This window comes from Carcharhinus amblyrhynchos, chromosome 6, assembly GCF_965287045.1.
Source record: "Carcharhinus amblyrhynchos chromosome 6, sCarAmb.v2.hapA, whole genome shotgun sequence".
NCBI lineage: Eukaryota > Metazoa > Chordata > Chondrichthyes > Carcharhiniformes > Carcharhinidae > Carcharhinus > Carcharhinus amblyrhynchos.
This window is the reverse complement of record NC_137329.1, coordinates 125,017,865-125,033,398: the sequence shown is the minus strand read 5'-3', so window position 1 is coordinate 125,033,398 and position 15,534 is coordinate 125,017,865. Positions and strand designations below refer to the sequence as shown.

Sequence of the window (15,534 nt, the reverse complement as noted above, 5' to 3'; positions counted from 1 at the left end):
AATAAGAATACAATTGTGATTTGTTAGAATCATAAAAGAAACAGGTCTCAGCCATTCAGCCCCTCAAGCCTGTTTCGCTAAATCATTGAGAAGAATGAACCTATAATCTCTGTAGTTTAGTAAAATGGGAAATGATTTCATTGAAATAGCTGAATGTTTTGGAGGGTTTGACAGGATAGACGCTAAGAGACCATTCTCCCTGGCTGGAGAGTCTAGAACTCCGGGTTGCAGAATCAGGATATGAAGTCAGTGATCAACTACGGTGAAGAGAAATTTCTTCGCTCACAAGGGGTGTGAACTCACAGGAATTCTCCACCCTGTGTTAAATCCAGCCGTAGCATGTGATGAGTGAGTCTAAAGCTAATCCTATACCCTGGGCAGGTTTATTCACAAGGCAGCTCAACAGTGACAGACTCTTGCAGTTCCTCCCAGCCCCACTGTTCCAGCTGTGTTTATTTATACTATTTTAGGTTTGACCAATTAACCTAAACAAACTAAGGAACAAATCAAAAGAGCGGTCCCTTAAAGGAATACTGCATCATGTGTTTATTTATAGGTGAGCTCATGTGCCTGTCATCCATCTCTAACAACGTCATCGCTATGCAGTGCAACTGTTGATACATTCACAGCCAGAGAGCTGTGGATGCTCGGTCTGGGTATCAAGGGACTTGAGGGATATGGGAATAAGGGTGAAATTGGAGCTGATGTAGAGATTCAACCATGATCTTCTTGAATGGCAGAGCAGATGGGGGGAGGGGAGAGGCAAATGGCCAACTCCTGTTTCTTATGTTCTAGCCATGGCTGATGGTTATGTGAACTAATTTAACTGGACCTCACAAAGGCACCTTGACTGTGCTCCCATTTTCTAACCTCTGTAAACTTGAGATGATCCAAAACTCTGCTACCCGCTTTTAAATTGCATTCAGTCCCTTTACCCATCAGCCCTGTGCTCCTTGACCTAGATTGTTTAAGCAATATCACTATTTAAAATTCTCATCCTTGTTTCCAAAACCTTCATAGCCTCCCTTTCTCTATAATCTCATTCAGCCTCTTGTACATCCCCAGTTCCAATCACATTGTCACCCATGTATTCAGCTGTCAGGACTCTTGAGTCCAAAATGTAATATGTGTTGAGCAACGGTTGGATGGGACAAAGACAAAGGGAGGATCTATGATAGGAAGGATAGATTGGATAACAGAAAAGTTGGTCATTCAGGACTAAAGGGAAGGTGAGAGGGCAAAAAAGAAACAAAAGCATCTATAGCAGGTGTGCTGCTGTTTGCAACCAAGAGTAAGAGAAAAACTGAAATATGGAAAGGAAGAAAAAGAGACAAAGGAAGTAAAAGGACAAGTGTTACAATGCTTCCACAGCATGGGTGGCGTGGTGGCACAGTGCTTCGTGCTGTCAGCTCACAGCGCCAGGGATCCGGGTTCGATTCCCTATTCGAGTCACTTCTGTGTGGAGTTCACATGTTCTTCCTGTGCCTGCATGGGTTTCCTCCAGGTGCTCCAGTTTCCTCTCTGTCTGAAAGACGTGTTGGTTAGGTGCATTGATCCAAACAGGCGACGGACTGTGGTGACTAGGGAATATCACAGTAACTCCACTGCAGTGTTAATGTAAGCCTTACTTGTGACTAATAAATAAACTTTACTTATTTGCACGGGAAGATGCTGTGAGAAGGGAACGGGGTATTAGGGGTGATAGAGGAGTGTGCCAGGAAATCACAGAGGGAATAGTCTATTCAGGAGGCTGAAAGGTGAGGGGGTGGTAAGATGTTTGTGCTGGTGACATCGCACTGGGAATGATTGAAATGCTGGCGAATGATCGTTGAAGGCTGTAAGGTGATGACAAGAGGAACCCTATCATACTTCTGCAAGAAGTGGGAAGAATGAAACCATGGGAAACAAATTAAGGCCCTGTCAACCATAGGTAAGGCCACACTTGGAATACTGTGTGCAATTCTGGTCACCCTATTATAGAAAGGATATTATTAAGCTAGAAAGAGTGCAGAAAAGATTCACTAGGATGCTACTGGGACTTGATAAGTCCATCAAGTCCCGGTAGAGTTATAAGGAAAGGCTGGATTTTTTCCCTGGAGCATAGGAGGCTGAGGGGTGATCTTATAGAGGTCTACAAAATAATGAGGAGCCTAGATCAGCTTGATAGTCAATATCTTTTCCCAAAGGTAGGGGAGTCTAAAACTAGAGGGCATAGATTTAAGGTGAGAGGAGAGAGATACAAAAGTGTCCAGAGGGGCAGTTTTTTCACAGAGGGTAGTGTGTGTCCGGAACAAGCTGCCATAAGTAATAGTAGAGGTGGGTACAGTTTCGTCTTTTAAAAAGCATTTAGATTGTTACATGGGTACGATGGATATAGAGGGATACATGGGCCAAATGCGGGCAATTGGGATTAGCTTAGGGGCCTTAAAAAGAAAGGGCAGCATGGACAAGCTGGGACGAGAGACCTGTTTCCATGCTGTAAACCTCTGACTGTATAACCACAGTGGGGAGAAATCCTCATTTGAGGGCTAAAGAAGACACCTCAGAAGTGCTGTTGTTGAAGGTTGCATCATTAAACAGATGCAACAGAAATAAAACTTCCAATCCACTGCGTTCGCTGTTTACAATGTGGTCCCCTACTTAAGGGAGACCAAACATAGACAGGGCAGCTGCTTTTCAGGAAATTTCCATAGGAGAATGGAATGGAGCCCTTATCGTGTGTAACGTGCAAGGAAATGTAATCAAGGAAGCTGTTAGAGTCAGTAAGTTATCAACTAATATCTATTACGAGCCTACCACCAGAAAGGCAGGTACAGAAGTCGAGGAAGGCAAGAGATGGACCATGTGAAACTGAGAAGGGTGAAAATTGGAAGCGAAGTTGAAGATGTTTCTCCAATTCACAGTGAGAGCAATACGCACATAAATTTAATATATAGATGAAAATATTTAAACTTTATGGATAAGATCTTAAAAATAGGCGGAAAAAGGATATTTAACTTACTGCTGTTCTTGTGAACTGTTTAACTGCTCAGAGTAATGACACTCGAGTCTTGTAATAGTTTATGATGAAACTCCAGTGGACTCGAGTAGTCCCCTTAGACACTAATATTGCCATATGTTGATGGAAAAACATTACTCATTTGAAAGGAACCAGCCAACTGAATGCGATGTTAGCAGAGCTGCATTCAGTATAAATATTGCACACTGCAATGGAAAAGCAAAATGATTTTGTAGTGCTGAGGAAAGTCTGCTTTCTTTAATTTGTGTCTATGTATCTAGCTTTGTGACTTTCTCTTTTCAGATATCTCCCACTGGTGCGCACTCATTCTTTTGACAGCATCAGAACGTTTAAGTTATGTTGCACTTTCTTTAGAATTGTTGCTGCAGTGACTTTGCGACAATGATTTTTGTGACTTGCAAATTTGAGCTGTTTAAGAAACTTGGCTGGAAAAGCAAAATGATGGGTTACTGCAAGGAAAAAAATCTGAGAGAAACAATTATTTAAATCAGCAGGTTTCCTTGTTGAGTTCTTCAGTTTGCATTTCGGAAACTCTTGTCTGGTTCAGTGTACAACAATTAAGGAGCAATCGTAACCTGGGGATGTTGTAGGAAAATGGGAATTTAGATAGTGCTTCAATTTAAACAAGAATTGCAAAACCAATGCAAACAGAGGGTTGGGGAACAGAAACCCTGGCGGTTTTTAAGGAATTGGTTCAATTCACATTAGGGAAAGTGATGCAGGGCTATTCTGCATCACGTTACAGAAGCTGATGGGTGGTTTGGAAGAACAGGCTATATTGATTCTGTTCTTCTGCCCAAACCATTACTAAATATAAATTTACAAGGGGATTTGAAGGCTTGGAATATTGTGGTGATTTTTATTACGGTTTTGGTTCCAGGTTTTGTGGAGAGATTTAAATTCCTGGTTTTGATTGAATTGTTCAGTCATTGATTATATTCCATGTTTTGAGATGGATTGAAATGGTGTTTCTGCTTCTAGTGAATTCTGTAATTGGTTTGAATTTCCAGTGAGGCTGTTTTGAGAATTTGATGTCATTTCAAGTGAGGGTTTTGAAATGATGCAGTAACCATAATGACAAACGAAAACAGAAAATGCTGGAGAATCTCAGCATGTCTGACAGCATCTGTGGAGAGAGAATAGGGCCAGTGTTTCGAGTCAGGATAACATACAACTTATGTTTCTCTCCCTTTGCCCAGAACAAATTATTTCAGGTATTGACCTTGGCTCAGCAGGTAACACTTCCACCTCTGTCAGAGGTCCTGGGCTCACGGCAGAGGCTTGAACCCACGATGTAGGCTTGCATTTCAGCTTGGTACTGAGGGAATGCCACACTGTTAAAAGTGCTACCTTTGCATAAGACCAACAGCCCTAAATGCCCTCAGATGGCTGCAAAGGATCCTCTGACTCTGTTTGAAGAAGGGCAGGGGCATTCCGCCAGTGACTTGAACAAAATCTATTCCTCATCGAACAGCACCGAAAATGGTTAATTTATTCTATTGCTGTTTATGGGAGCTTGTTGTGCGGGTATTGGCTGCCAGGTTTCCAACACTACAATAATACACGTGCTGCAAAACTACTCTGTAGGCTTTGAAGCATTTTGAGGAACATCCTGAAAGGTACTATATAAATGCACGTTTAAGTGATTCTGTGTATGTGCAACGTAGATGAACATCTGTTTTTCTGGTTCACAGACAGTGGGTTTTGCAAAACTATTTTGCCTGGCTCAATGATGGGCTTATAAATCTCATAAAGTTGTGTGACCTAACTCCAAGGTGAGAAGTAACAGCACATTTATCGACTGATTTGTGAATCATATAGAGCCAACTCTGAAGTTAATTGACACTTTGGCAAGTTGCATCTTTTCTGGCGTGAGGATCTTTTGAATGTTAGGTCAGTCAGTTCAGAATGGAATTTACTTTGGCATTGTTGAGGGAGACATTCGTGTTCAAACACTACCCCCAGACATCTAAGCACCGAGTGTAGGCCGTCACCTCCGGTGACAGTACTGATTGGGTGCTACATTGTCAGTGGTGCCAATCTTCGAATGAGATGTTGATGCTGAGGCTGCAGTCTTCCCCCCAACAGTGAGAGCAGAAGGTGGAAAATGCTTTGTTTATTAAGTGGTGTATTCCACATGTTGGTAGTTTTAACCCGTTGTTTTATTGCTTGCAGCTTTCTTCGATACCCGGTCTGGAAGATGTCAAAGTAGAGACACCGAACCAGGATCAGAACTTTGCAAATGGTCCATCCTCTGTGACAGCAAGTGTCCAGCAGCAGCCTGAGGTAAAAATGTGATTATTTGCTCGATGAAGTGAGGACCCAGTAAGGAGCTGAGGAGAACTTGTTTATTCATCCAGTGAGTTATGGTGATCTGGAATGCTCGGCCTGAGACATTGGTGGAAGCAGATTCAATAGTAACCGTCAAAACAGAATTATATAAATACTTTAAAAAGGAAAAACTTGTGGGGTTATGGGGAAAGAGCAAGTAATTAAATAGCTCTTTCAAAGAAACAACATGAGCGTGATGGGTGGGATGGCCATCAGCTGTGCTGGAAGATATGGGCACAAGGGATTGGAAGGTTCATGCTGTGATTAGTTGAAGGTGTAATGGTAGTTTTCAAAATACAAATCAATTCTATGATCAATGAATTTACTCAAAATAGAGACCAATAGGTAATTGAATAATGCAGTTGAAGTTGACTGTTAGATTCCAGGTTAGCAACATCCATGTCACAAATTGCTGGTTTGTAAAAGGGCATTGACCAGCTTATTGGCCTACAACATATACTGATTCTAAATTGGGCAGGGAGAATTTAAGCTGATGAAAATCAAGTCTGTTATCTTCTGCATTATGTCCTGGGCAGCCGGATTCTGGCTGTGAATCATTTATAAGGCCCAGTTAGAGACTTCCAAATCCCATTCATAGAGTCATAAAGGATTACAGTATGGAAACAGGCCCTTCGGCCCAACTTGTTCCATGCCACCCTTTTTTTTTAAAGCCCCTAAACTAATCCCAATTGCCCATATTTGGCCCATATCCCTCTATACACATCGTAACCACGTAACTATCTAAACACCTTTTAAAAGATAAAATTGTACCCGCCTCTACTGCTACCTCTCGCAGCTTGTTCTGGCCACTCACTATCCTCTGTGAAAAAATTGCCTTTTGGACACTTTCGTATCTCTCCCCTCTCACCTTAAACCTATACCCTCTAGTTTTAGACTCCCCTACCTTTGGGAAAAGATATTGACTATCTACCTTGTCTACGCCCCTCATTATTTTATAGATCTTTATAAGGTCACCTCTCAGCCCCCTATGCTCCAGCGAGAAAGGTCCCAGTCTATTCAGCCTCTCCTTTTAACTCAATCCATCAAGTCCTGGTAGCATCCTAGTAAATCTTTTCTGCACTCTTTCTAGTTTGATAATATCCTTATTTAATGATGTTCAATCCATTCTTGTTCTCCGGATGACAGAGCCAGCATTTATTGTTCATCCCTAATTGCGTTTGAGAAGTTGGTGATGGGCTTTCTGCTTGAACTGCTGCAGTCCTTGGAATGGGACTGCTTCTGTGTGTGTACTAGTGTTAAATAATTCCAGGATATTGGCCCAGTAATAGAATTTACTTATTAGTCACAAGTAAGGCTAACAACACTGCAATGAAATTACTGTGAAATTTCCCTAGACACCACAGTCTAGTGTCTGTTCGGGTCAATGTACCGAACCAGCACGTTTTCCAGAATGTGGGAGCAAACAGGAGTACGCAGAGGAAACCCATGCAGACACAGACAGTGACCCAAGCTGGCAATTGAATCCAGGTCCCTGGCACAGTGAAGCAGTAGTGCTAGCCACTGTGCTCCCCATGCCGCTCATAATAGTGAAGGAATGCCCAATTACATGTTCAAGTCAGGATTGTTTGTGATTGATCCCATAAAATTGCTGCTGCTGTCCTGTGTAGTAGAGATCACAGGAGAAGGTGTTTGTGTCTACATAATCTTGGTGAGCTGCAGTGGTGCACACTGTAAATATACCTATGTATGGTGTGCTGATGAGGGGTTTAGGATTGTGTTCAGTGGAAGAGACCTGAAACACAGTAACTTCATTGCAGTGTTAATGTAAGCGCACTTGTGACACTGATAAATAAAGTTTAAACAAATATGTTATATTCTGCATTCGTTCAGGCCAGAGGTGAGTATTCTGTCGTGACTCTTTGACAATTTGTTCTCGAGGATAGGAATGTTGCTAGCGAGGCTGGCATTTATTGCCAATCCCTAACTGCTCTTGAGAATTTGGTGACCACCTTCTTGAACAGCTGAAGGCTGTGGCTAAGGTAGAAAGTTCCAGACTTTTCACCCAGCAACTTGAGCCTTGCTGATGTTGGAAAGGCTTTGCAGAGATCCAGAGGTGAGTCGCTGCATTAGATTACCCAACATCCAATCTGTTTTATAGCCATTGATCCAGAGAGAGGTGGAGGCAGCATCATTGAATATTTCCAGGGCAGAGGTAGAAAAATCCTTGATTAACAAGGGAGTCAAAAGTTACTGAGGTAGAGAATGTGGGGTTGAGGCCACAATCAGATCAGGCATGATCTTATTGAATGGCAGATCTAAACAGCCCACTCCTGCCCAAAGAAAATTACCGCGCAGGAACAGGCACTTCTGCCCTCCAAGCTTGCAACGACCATGCTACCTGACTTAACTGAAACCCCCTATGCTTCCAGGAGCCATACCCCTCTATTCCCATCTCATTCATGTAATTGTCAAGATGGCCATTAAAAGTCACTACCTCCCTGGCAATGAGTTCCAGGCACCCACCCATCTCTGTAAAAAAAAAAACTGCCTCGTACATCTCCTTTAAACCTTGTCCCTCACACATTAAACCTGTGTCCCCTAGTAATTGACTCTTCCACCCTGGGAAAAAACTTCTGACTATCCACTCTGTCCATGCCCTTCGTAATCTTGTAGACTTCTATAAGATCTCCCCTCAACATCCGTCGCTCTAGTGAGAACAAACCAAGTTTCTCCAACCTGTCCTCATAGCTAATGCCCTCCATACCAGGCAACATCCTGGTAAATCTTTTCTGTACCCTCTCCAAAGCCTCCACATCCTTCTGGTAGTATGGCAACCAGAATTGAAAACTATATTCCAAGTGTGGCTTAACTGAGGTCCTATAAAGCTGCAACATGACTTGCCAATTTTTAAACTCAGTGCCCTGGCCAATGAAGGCATGTATGCCTTCTTGACTACCTTCTCCACCTGCATGGCCACTTTCAGTGACCTGTGTACCTGGACACCCAGATCCCTTTGCCTATCAATACTCCTAAGGGTTCTACCATTTACTGTATATTTCCTACCTGTATTAGATCTTCCAAAATGCATTACCTCACATTTGTCCGGATTAAACTCCAACTGCCATCTCTCCGCCCAAGTCTCCAACTGATCTATATCCTGCTGTATCCTCTGATGGTCCTCATCACTATCTGCAAATCCACCAACCTTTGTGTCGTCCACAAACTTACTAATCAAGCCAGTTACATTTTCCTCCAAATCATTTATACATATTACAAATAGCAAAGGTCCCAGCACTGATCCATGAGGAACACCATTTGTCAGAGCCCTCCATTCAGCTCCTCTCTCATTTGTTCATATGTTTCTTCCAGTTAAATGTATGGTCAGTAGTGATGTTAATGGTGGACAACTTGATCATACTGCTGCCAGTGAAGGTTGGGGGAGGAGATAGCCTTGACTTTCTCTTTTTCAAAATGATCATTAACCCAGAGCTTGTTTGGCTGATTTCTCTGACAAATTGTGAGCTCAAACCTGGATATTGTCCACATCTGATTTGATTTATTATTGTTACATATATTAACACACAGTTAAAAGCATTGTTTCTTGTGCGCTATACAGATAAAACATACAGAAAATAGAGGAGAAAATGAGAGCGTGCAGAATGTAGTATTACAGTGGTAGCTAGTGTGTAGAGAAAGATCAGCTTAGTTGTGCCCTATTATGGACTGCTCCATCACTAGAAGTGTTGCAAACGGAGCTGTAGTGGTCAGTGAGCAGGTCAGACCTGTGACTGAGGAAGGGAAGGGCACTGATGAAGCAGCTGAAGATGTTTCTTTGTGGAACTTCTCCAGCAGTGTCCCATTTGATAATTGGCCTCCAACAGCCGTAACTGTGTCACAGCAACCGTGACATGCCCCTGTGTGTCAGGTATGGCACCGCTCTTTGTTAATTTGTCTCATTAAAATCACATGGATGTGGAAGTTTGAACACGGCTCATTGGTGGCTAAATCCTAAAGGGGAATATTGAGATCTGTTAGTATCAGCTACTTGATATATGTGCAAATTAATGGGATCATGGATTTGAGCTCCTGCATGAGCTGGAAGGCTCAATAACATGGATTTCCGAATCGTATAAATGTGTTTCCAGCAAACAATTACTTCTGTTCCTCTGTAAACAAGAAACCTCACTCGCTCCCCGTATCAGAGAGAATACTTTGTCACTGCTGTATTTCATATTAATCTTTGAATTTCAACTCTGGGAGTGCAATAACCATGTGTTGATTTTCATTTCCAACATGGAAATCTGAGTATACACGCTTGCCTCTAGGCCACAGCAAGTTGACTTATCAGACTCTCAGAACTAACACTGAAGTGACAGTGTAAACATACTTAAAGTCTCATTGTGAGAGCAAAGCAGATGATTTGATTTATTATTGTCGCGTGTATGAGTCTACAGTAAAAAGTATTGTTTCTTGAGTGCTGTACAGACAAAGCATACTGTTCATAGAGAAGGCAAGGAGAGATTACAGAAAGTAGTATTACAGTCATAGCTAGGGTATAGAGAAAGATCAACTTAATGCGAGGGAGGCCCATTCAAAAGCCTGACGGTAGCAGAGAAGAAGCTGTTGTTGAGTCGTGTCTTCAGACTTTGGTATCTTCTTCCTGACGGAAGAAGGTGGAAGAGAGAATATCCGAGATGCATGAGATCCTTGATTATGCTGGTCGCTTTGCTGATGAATCTCGACCCCTGCGTGTCAGCAACCTGTTTGGCCATCCTGGTAAGACAAATCTCGAGTAAAACACCAGAAGTCAACTCTCAATGCGACTTAACAGACCAGTGCAGTTCAGTCTGTGTACCCTAATCAGTGGTTATTACTGCAGTTATTATCAGCACTGTATGTCCCTGTGCTGTAAGACTGTTTAAAACAATCTTTATTTCAAGGGCATTGAAGTAATTTAAACCCTAGCTTATTTGTTTTAAATGACATGTTATGCAATTACTGAAGATCATGTGTTGACCTGTTGCAGTGTAATTAAGTTAGGGGGTATGTTGCGTACTTAGAACAGGAACACTTATCCAATAGATGACTTGATATGAATGAATATAAATAAAATTAGAAATTGCATTTGACATTCAAATTAAAGATGAAGCAAGTCAAAGGATGACTTCATGTGGAAAATCTGCTGTAATCGGAGTTCTGAACTGAAGGATGTCTCACTGGGAATGGTGGATTATGACAGGAATCTATGGTATTCCCCATTGCCAGAGAGCTATTTTTATTTGATAGACACACAGCTCATGGCAGAACCTTAAAACATTGCTTCAGAAATGTCATGCGTTGCTGATCATCATTCATGCGATATGTCACCTATTTCAGCTACTCTCTGCTTATCATGTGTGATGTATTGGTCTTCCATAATTGAATGTTTGTTGACTCTACACTTAAAAGGTAGGTTTGAGCAATTCTGTGCTACAAGTCTGATTGTGGCATCTTTCGAGAATCGGAGTAGGATGGGGTGCAGGGTTGTTAGCTCCATATTTAAGATGAGCGGTATATATGGTCATTTTTGAGTGAGATGGTTCTGCGATGAGCGTTGGAAAGGAGCCCTACATGCACTCTTGTTTGGACGAGTTGCCTTCCCCTCAAAAAGTTGCTTCTCTCTCCCTGAAAACAGTATACAAAGTAGCTCACCCAACTAAAGTTGTGCAGAAGATGCTAGTTCTGGTTCTTAATTGGTAATCACCTGCAGAAAGTTCATAGGAACTATGGAGTATGAGTGGGAAAAGTTCCTCTGGTACATTGAGGTATATAGACTGCAATTCAAGGCGTTTTACTGGAGCACAATATGGGAATGTTTGGTAGGACTCAGGATTACATTATTTAACAGGTTAGGTGAGTGTTGATAGACTTGATCTTTTTCCCACCACTCTTAGGTTTGGAGAAGAAGAGGGGTGGCTCCCTATGTTCACTGACTGACATTGGCTCCTCTCCAGCAAAGCCTCAGATTTAAGGTTCTCATCCTTGCTTTCAAAATCTCCCTTGGCCTCAATCCTCTAACCTCTGTAAATCTTTAACCTCCTCCAACCCCACAGAGCTGCAAGATTTCCATTCTCTTCTAATTTCAACCTCTTGAACACCCCCAGTTTCTATTGCTCCACCGCGGGCGGCTGTGTTTAGCTGCATAGGCCCTTAAGTCCTGAATTCCCTCCCTAAAACTCTGATGCATCTCTACTTCCCTTTCATTCCATCTTTAAGATGCTCCTTAACCCAATACCTCTTCCTCCTCAGTTTTAAGATACTTGTCTTAATATCTCCTTTTGTGCCTCGGTGTCAGTTTTTTTGAGAATACTCTTACGAAGCCTCTCAGAATGCTTTTGCACAATAAAGTCTGTATAAATATACATCTTTTTGTATTTTTCATTTTAAAGGTTTGCATTCTAGTCTGAAGTTTAACTTGGAGTTGTGTAATGGGCAGAAGAGTTTATATTTAGTGTTCTTTTTGTGTAAGTATTCCATGTTGTCATGGTCCAGATAGACTGCAATAAGAATCGTGGCTGCTTTGCTGCATGATTGTCAAAGTAGGAACCTTCAGACAGCTTGATTTCCTTGTATTAGATTAGTTAATTGCGAGGAAAAGGCTGGATTAAGAATTATATCCTGCCTCTACATTATCTTGTAATATGATTCATTTTCGTGCTGCATTAAAGCTGTTTATGTTAACACAACATGAGCCTTTTGATCCTTTTTACATGCTAGATAATCTCAGCTTCCACTTCAGTACAGTACAATCCCCGCCACTTATACCATGTCATGGCACTTCCTGACTCATACAAATCATTCTAATCATTCACCATCAATAATCTGGTCAATTACAAAGGCTCCACTTTGAGAGTATTAGTGGGCCAGCTATTTCGGGTGTGCTTTATCATGGAATCCTTCTTTTAACAGATGACCCTGCTTCAGTAACTGCAGGGTTCCGTCTCTCACCCATTTCTCGTCCTCCGACCAGCTGCTAGAGAGTTTGTTCTTCTCCTGCTTTCCTTTCTTGCTGTGCTCTCCCATTCGGTTGGATCAAAGGTCAGTGCTACGATCCCACAATGTTGCACGGATTGACAGAGTAGTTTATCATCAGTTTGGTCCTGATATGTTCAAAGAGCAACAAACAAGCGGCAGAAAAATGCAGTGGATTTTTTAAAATGTGCATGTTGGATCTCCCTCCTGGCTTCCTGCTGCTAAATATTGGCAAGACCAAAGCCATTGTCTTTGGTTCCCGAGCAACGGACTCCATCCCTCTCCCTGACAACTTGCTTCCTGAGGCTGCACCAACCCATTCACAACCTTGCTACTTGATCCTGGATAAGCTTTCAACTTCATATCCTCTCCATCTTTAAGATTGCTTATTCCAGATCATCGCCCATCTCTAACCTTGCCTCAGTTCATTTGTTGCTGAACCATTCATCCATGTCTATTGCCTGTAGCTTGTTTCATTATTCTCTGGCCAGGTTCCCATTCTGTCCCTCCGCAATCGAGCATATTCAAAACTCTGCTACCAAATAATTCAGAACCTTGGCATGCTACTTGTCCATAAGATGAGTGTCCAGTGTCAAATAAACTCCATCATTAAGATTTTCTTTCCACTTCTGAAACATAGTCCATCTCCGATCATGTCTCAAACAAAAAGTGCTGAAGAACTCAGCAGGCCTGGCAGTATCAGTGGAGAGAGAGAGTGTTCATATTTTGGGTCCAATGTGACTCTTCAAAACACATTACTCTTAATATAATTTCTCAGCCTTTTGGCTAATATCAAGTGTAGTTTTGTTGTCCTGCCAAGGTTGAAGTCATGAGGTTACACTGAGGCTTCATTTGAAGCAACTTTTTAAAGCAGTGTCTTGGCCTTTTGGCTAAGATGTAAATGAGATCAAACCATGGAGGAGGTGCAAAGTCTGCTCCAATCAGCTTGGATCATATAGATCAAGCCCAAGACAGGAAGCGGCCAGACTGTCTTGTCAGCTTGGATCTGGAATGTCTCATTTTGAGTTGGATATAAACAAAAAAAAACTCTCAATATCTGAAGAAGAGTCATATTGGCCTCAAAACATTAACTCTCTCTCCACAAATGCTGCCAGACGTTTTCCCAGCACGTTCTATTTTTATTTTGGATTTCCAGCCGCTGCAGTATTTTGCTTTTATTCCAGCCTTGCTTGGGTTTGCTGCTGAAGCCTTCATCCAGACCTTTATTACCTCTAGGCACGACCACCTCAATGCTCTGCTGGATGGCCTCCAACCTCCATAAATGTGAACTCATGTAAAACCCTGCTGCCTATATCTTGGCTCCTGTTTAAGCAGTGCCTCAATTTTAAAATTCTCATCCATCCAAATCCCTCCTGCGGCCTCACGCATCCCTCTCTCTGGAATCTCCTTCAACCATACAGCCCTCTGAGATGTGTTGCTCCAACCTGCCACCTTGTCCATTCCTGCTTTTAATCACTGCACCATTGTTGACCGTGCATTCAGCTACCTTGAACTGCCATTCCTATCCTCTCATTCTCTCCTTTTAAGACTCTCTCATTCTTTCCCTTAAACCTACATCACTGACTGAGCTTTTAGCTTCCTGTTCTAATATTTCCTTGAGGTTCGGGGTCAGGTTTTTTTTTGATGCTCCTGTGAAGTGCCTTGGGATATTTTGTTCTGTTAAGCGTGTTAAACAAATGCAAGTTCTTAATGTTCCCAAATTGGTTTTGCAGTCTGTCACTGCCTATAGCTGGAAAATCTCATTCATAACATGCCTGTTGTAAGCGGTGGGTACCATACCTGGCAGGGCTGCCTTGTCAGATGCCGGGAGTATTGCTGCACTTGCTTATCTCACTACGCTTCAGAGTAACTGGTTATACAAGGCATTCTTCTGTGACGTCCTGGAACTGGATCTGCCATTTCCTCCTCTCCCTGCCATCAGTCATCCTGGAATATGTGGGTGCACTTCATGGGATATTTTGATTCCATCCGTCTGTTCTGTATATGAGGAAATTTGTTGAATGGATTTTGGACCTGTTAAAATTTTAATTCCTTTCATTAAGATATTAACGCGCTTGAGTTCCGTCTCTAATTGCAGCTGCTTTTATTTTTCAGGTCCAACAAAACACTGAATCTACAACCCAAAGCAAAGCTGATTCTCTAACAGAAAATGTTGTTACTGTAGCCAAAGATCCTCGATATGCAAGATACCTGAAGATGGTGCAAGTGGTGTGTATTTTTTCTTTTTCTTTGTGGTAGGAGTCTTGACTTTAATAACAGCCATGCCTCAATGGGTCACCTTCTCCCCGCTGATTCACGAGGTTAAGGTTCAAGTTTCACCCAACAGAGATGATAGTCCAGGCTGTGCTTTTGGTGAAATTAAGAGAGCGCTGCAGTATTGGAGGAAGGTGCTGTCCATCGGATGAGACATTAAGCTGAGTTGATGCAAAAGAGTCCCTGGCACTTGTTCAAACAAGAATGGGGAAGTTCTCCTCCTTGTCCAGGCTAATACTTGGCCCTCAGCCACATCACGAAAACAATGAGCTTGTCATGAGCTGAGGACAGCACGGTGGCACAGTGCTTAACACTGTTGCCTCGCAGCTCCAGGGACCCAGAATCAATTCCAGCCCTGGGTGACTGTCTGTGTGGAGTTTGCACGTTCTCCCCGTGTCTGTGGATTTCCTCCAGGTGCTCCGATTTCCTCCTGCAGTCCAAAGATGCGCAGGTTTGGTTAATTGGCCACGTAAATTGCATCGGGGGTGACGGGTATAGGGCCAGGGTGGAATTATTGTTGGTGCAGGCTGAACGTGCTGTAGAGATGCTATGATTGTCACATTGCTGTTTGTGGGAACTTGCCTCTCTATCACTCTTAGAAGGTGATGTCAACCATAGCCCTCCATGTTATACTTGTTGTCGATGTGTGGATCACCTTTACTGATGGTGCATTTGTGCAGTATGCAAAGTTCTTTAGACAGATTGTTCTTGCCTACCTTGATTTTTTTTTTACCATCCATCTTTCCCATCAACATCATGATTTCTTATTGTTTGTCCAAGAAATTCCAGCTATCTCTTTCTGATGAAAATTTTTTATTGGGAACAAACTGCAGCTGTAAAAGTTGAGAACAGCCTCAGCAATTTTGTGAAGATTGAGAGAGGAGTCAGTCAAGGGTTGTGTTTTCTCCCCAGATTTACTCCCTTTGTAAAGTGAAAAT

The 15,534-nt window shown here is 42.3% G+C and overlaps 1 protein-coding gene across 1 annotated transcript in view; it reads left to right on the top strand.

Annotated features, from left to right (window-relative positions):
* The window catches only part of washc3 (WASH complex subunit 3), a 33,887-nt gene that overhangs the window by 8,075 nt on the left and 10,278 nt on the right, over positions 1–15,534 (top strand). The window contains exons 4-5 of the mRNA XM_080191419.1: positions 5,195–5,305; positions 14,438–14,551. Coding sequence (XP_080047545.1) covers positions 5,195–5,305; positions 14,438–14,551 — 225 coding nt within the window. The remainder of the gene's footprint in view (positions 1–5,194; positions 5,306–14,437; positions 14,552–15,534) is intronic.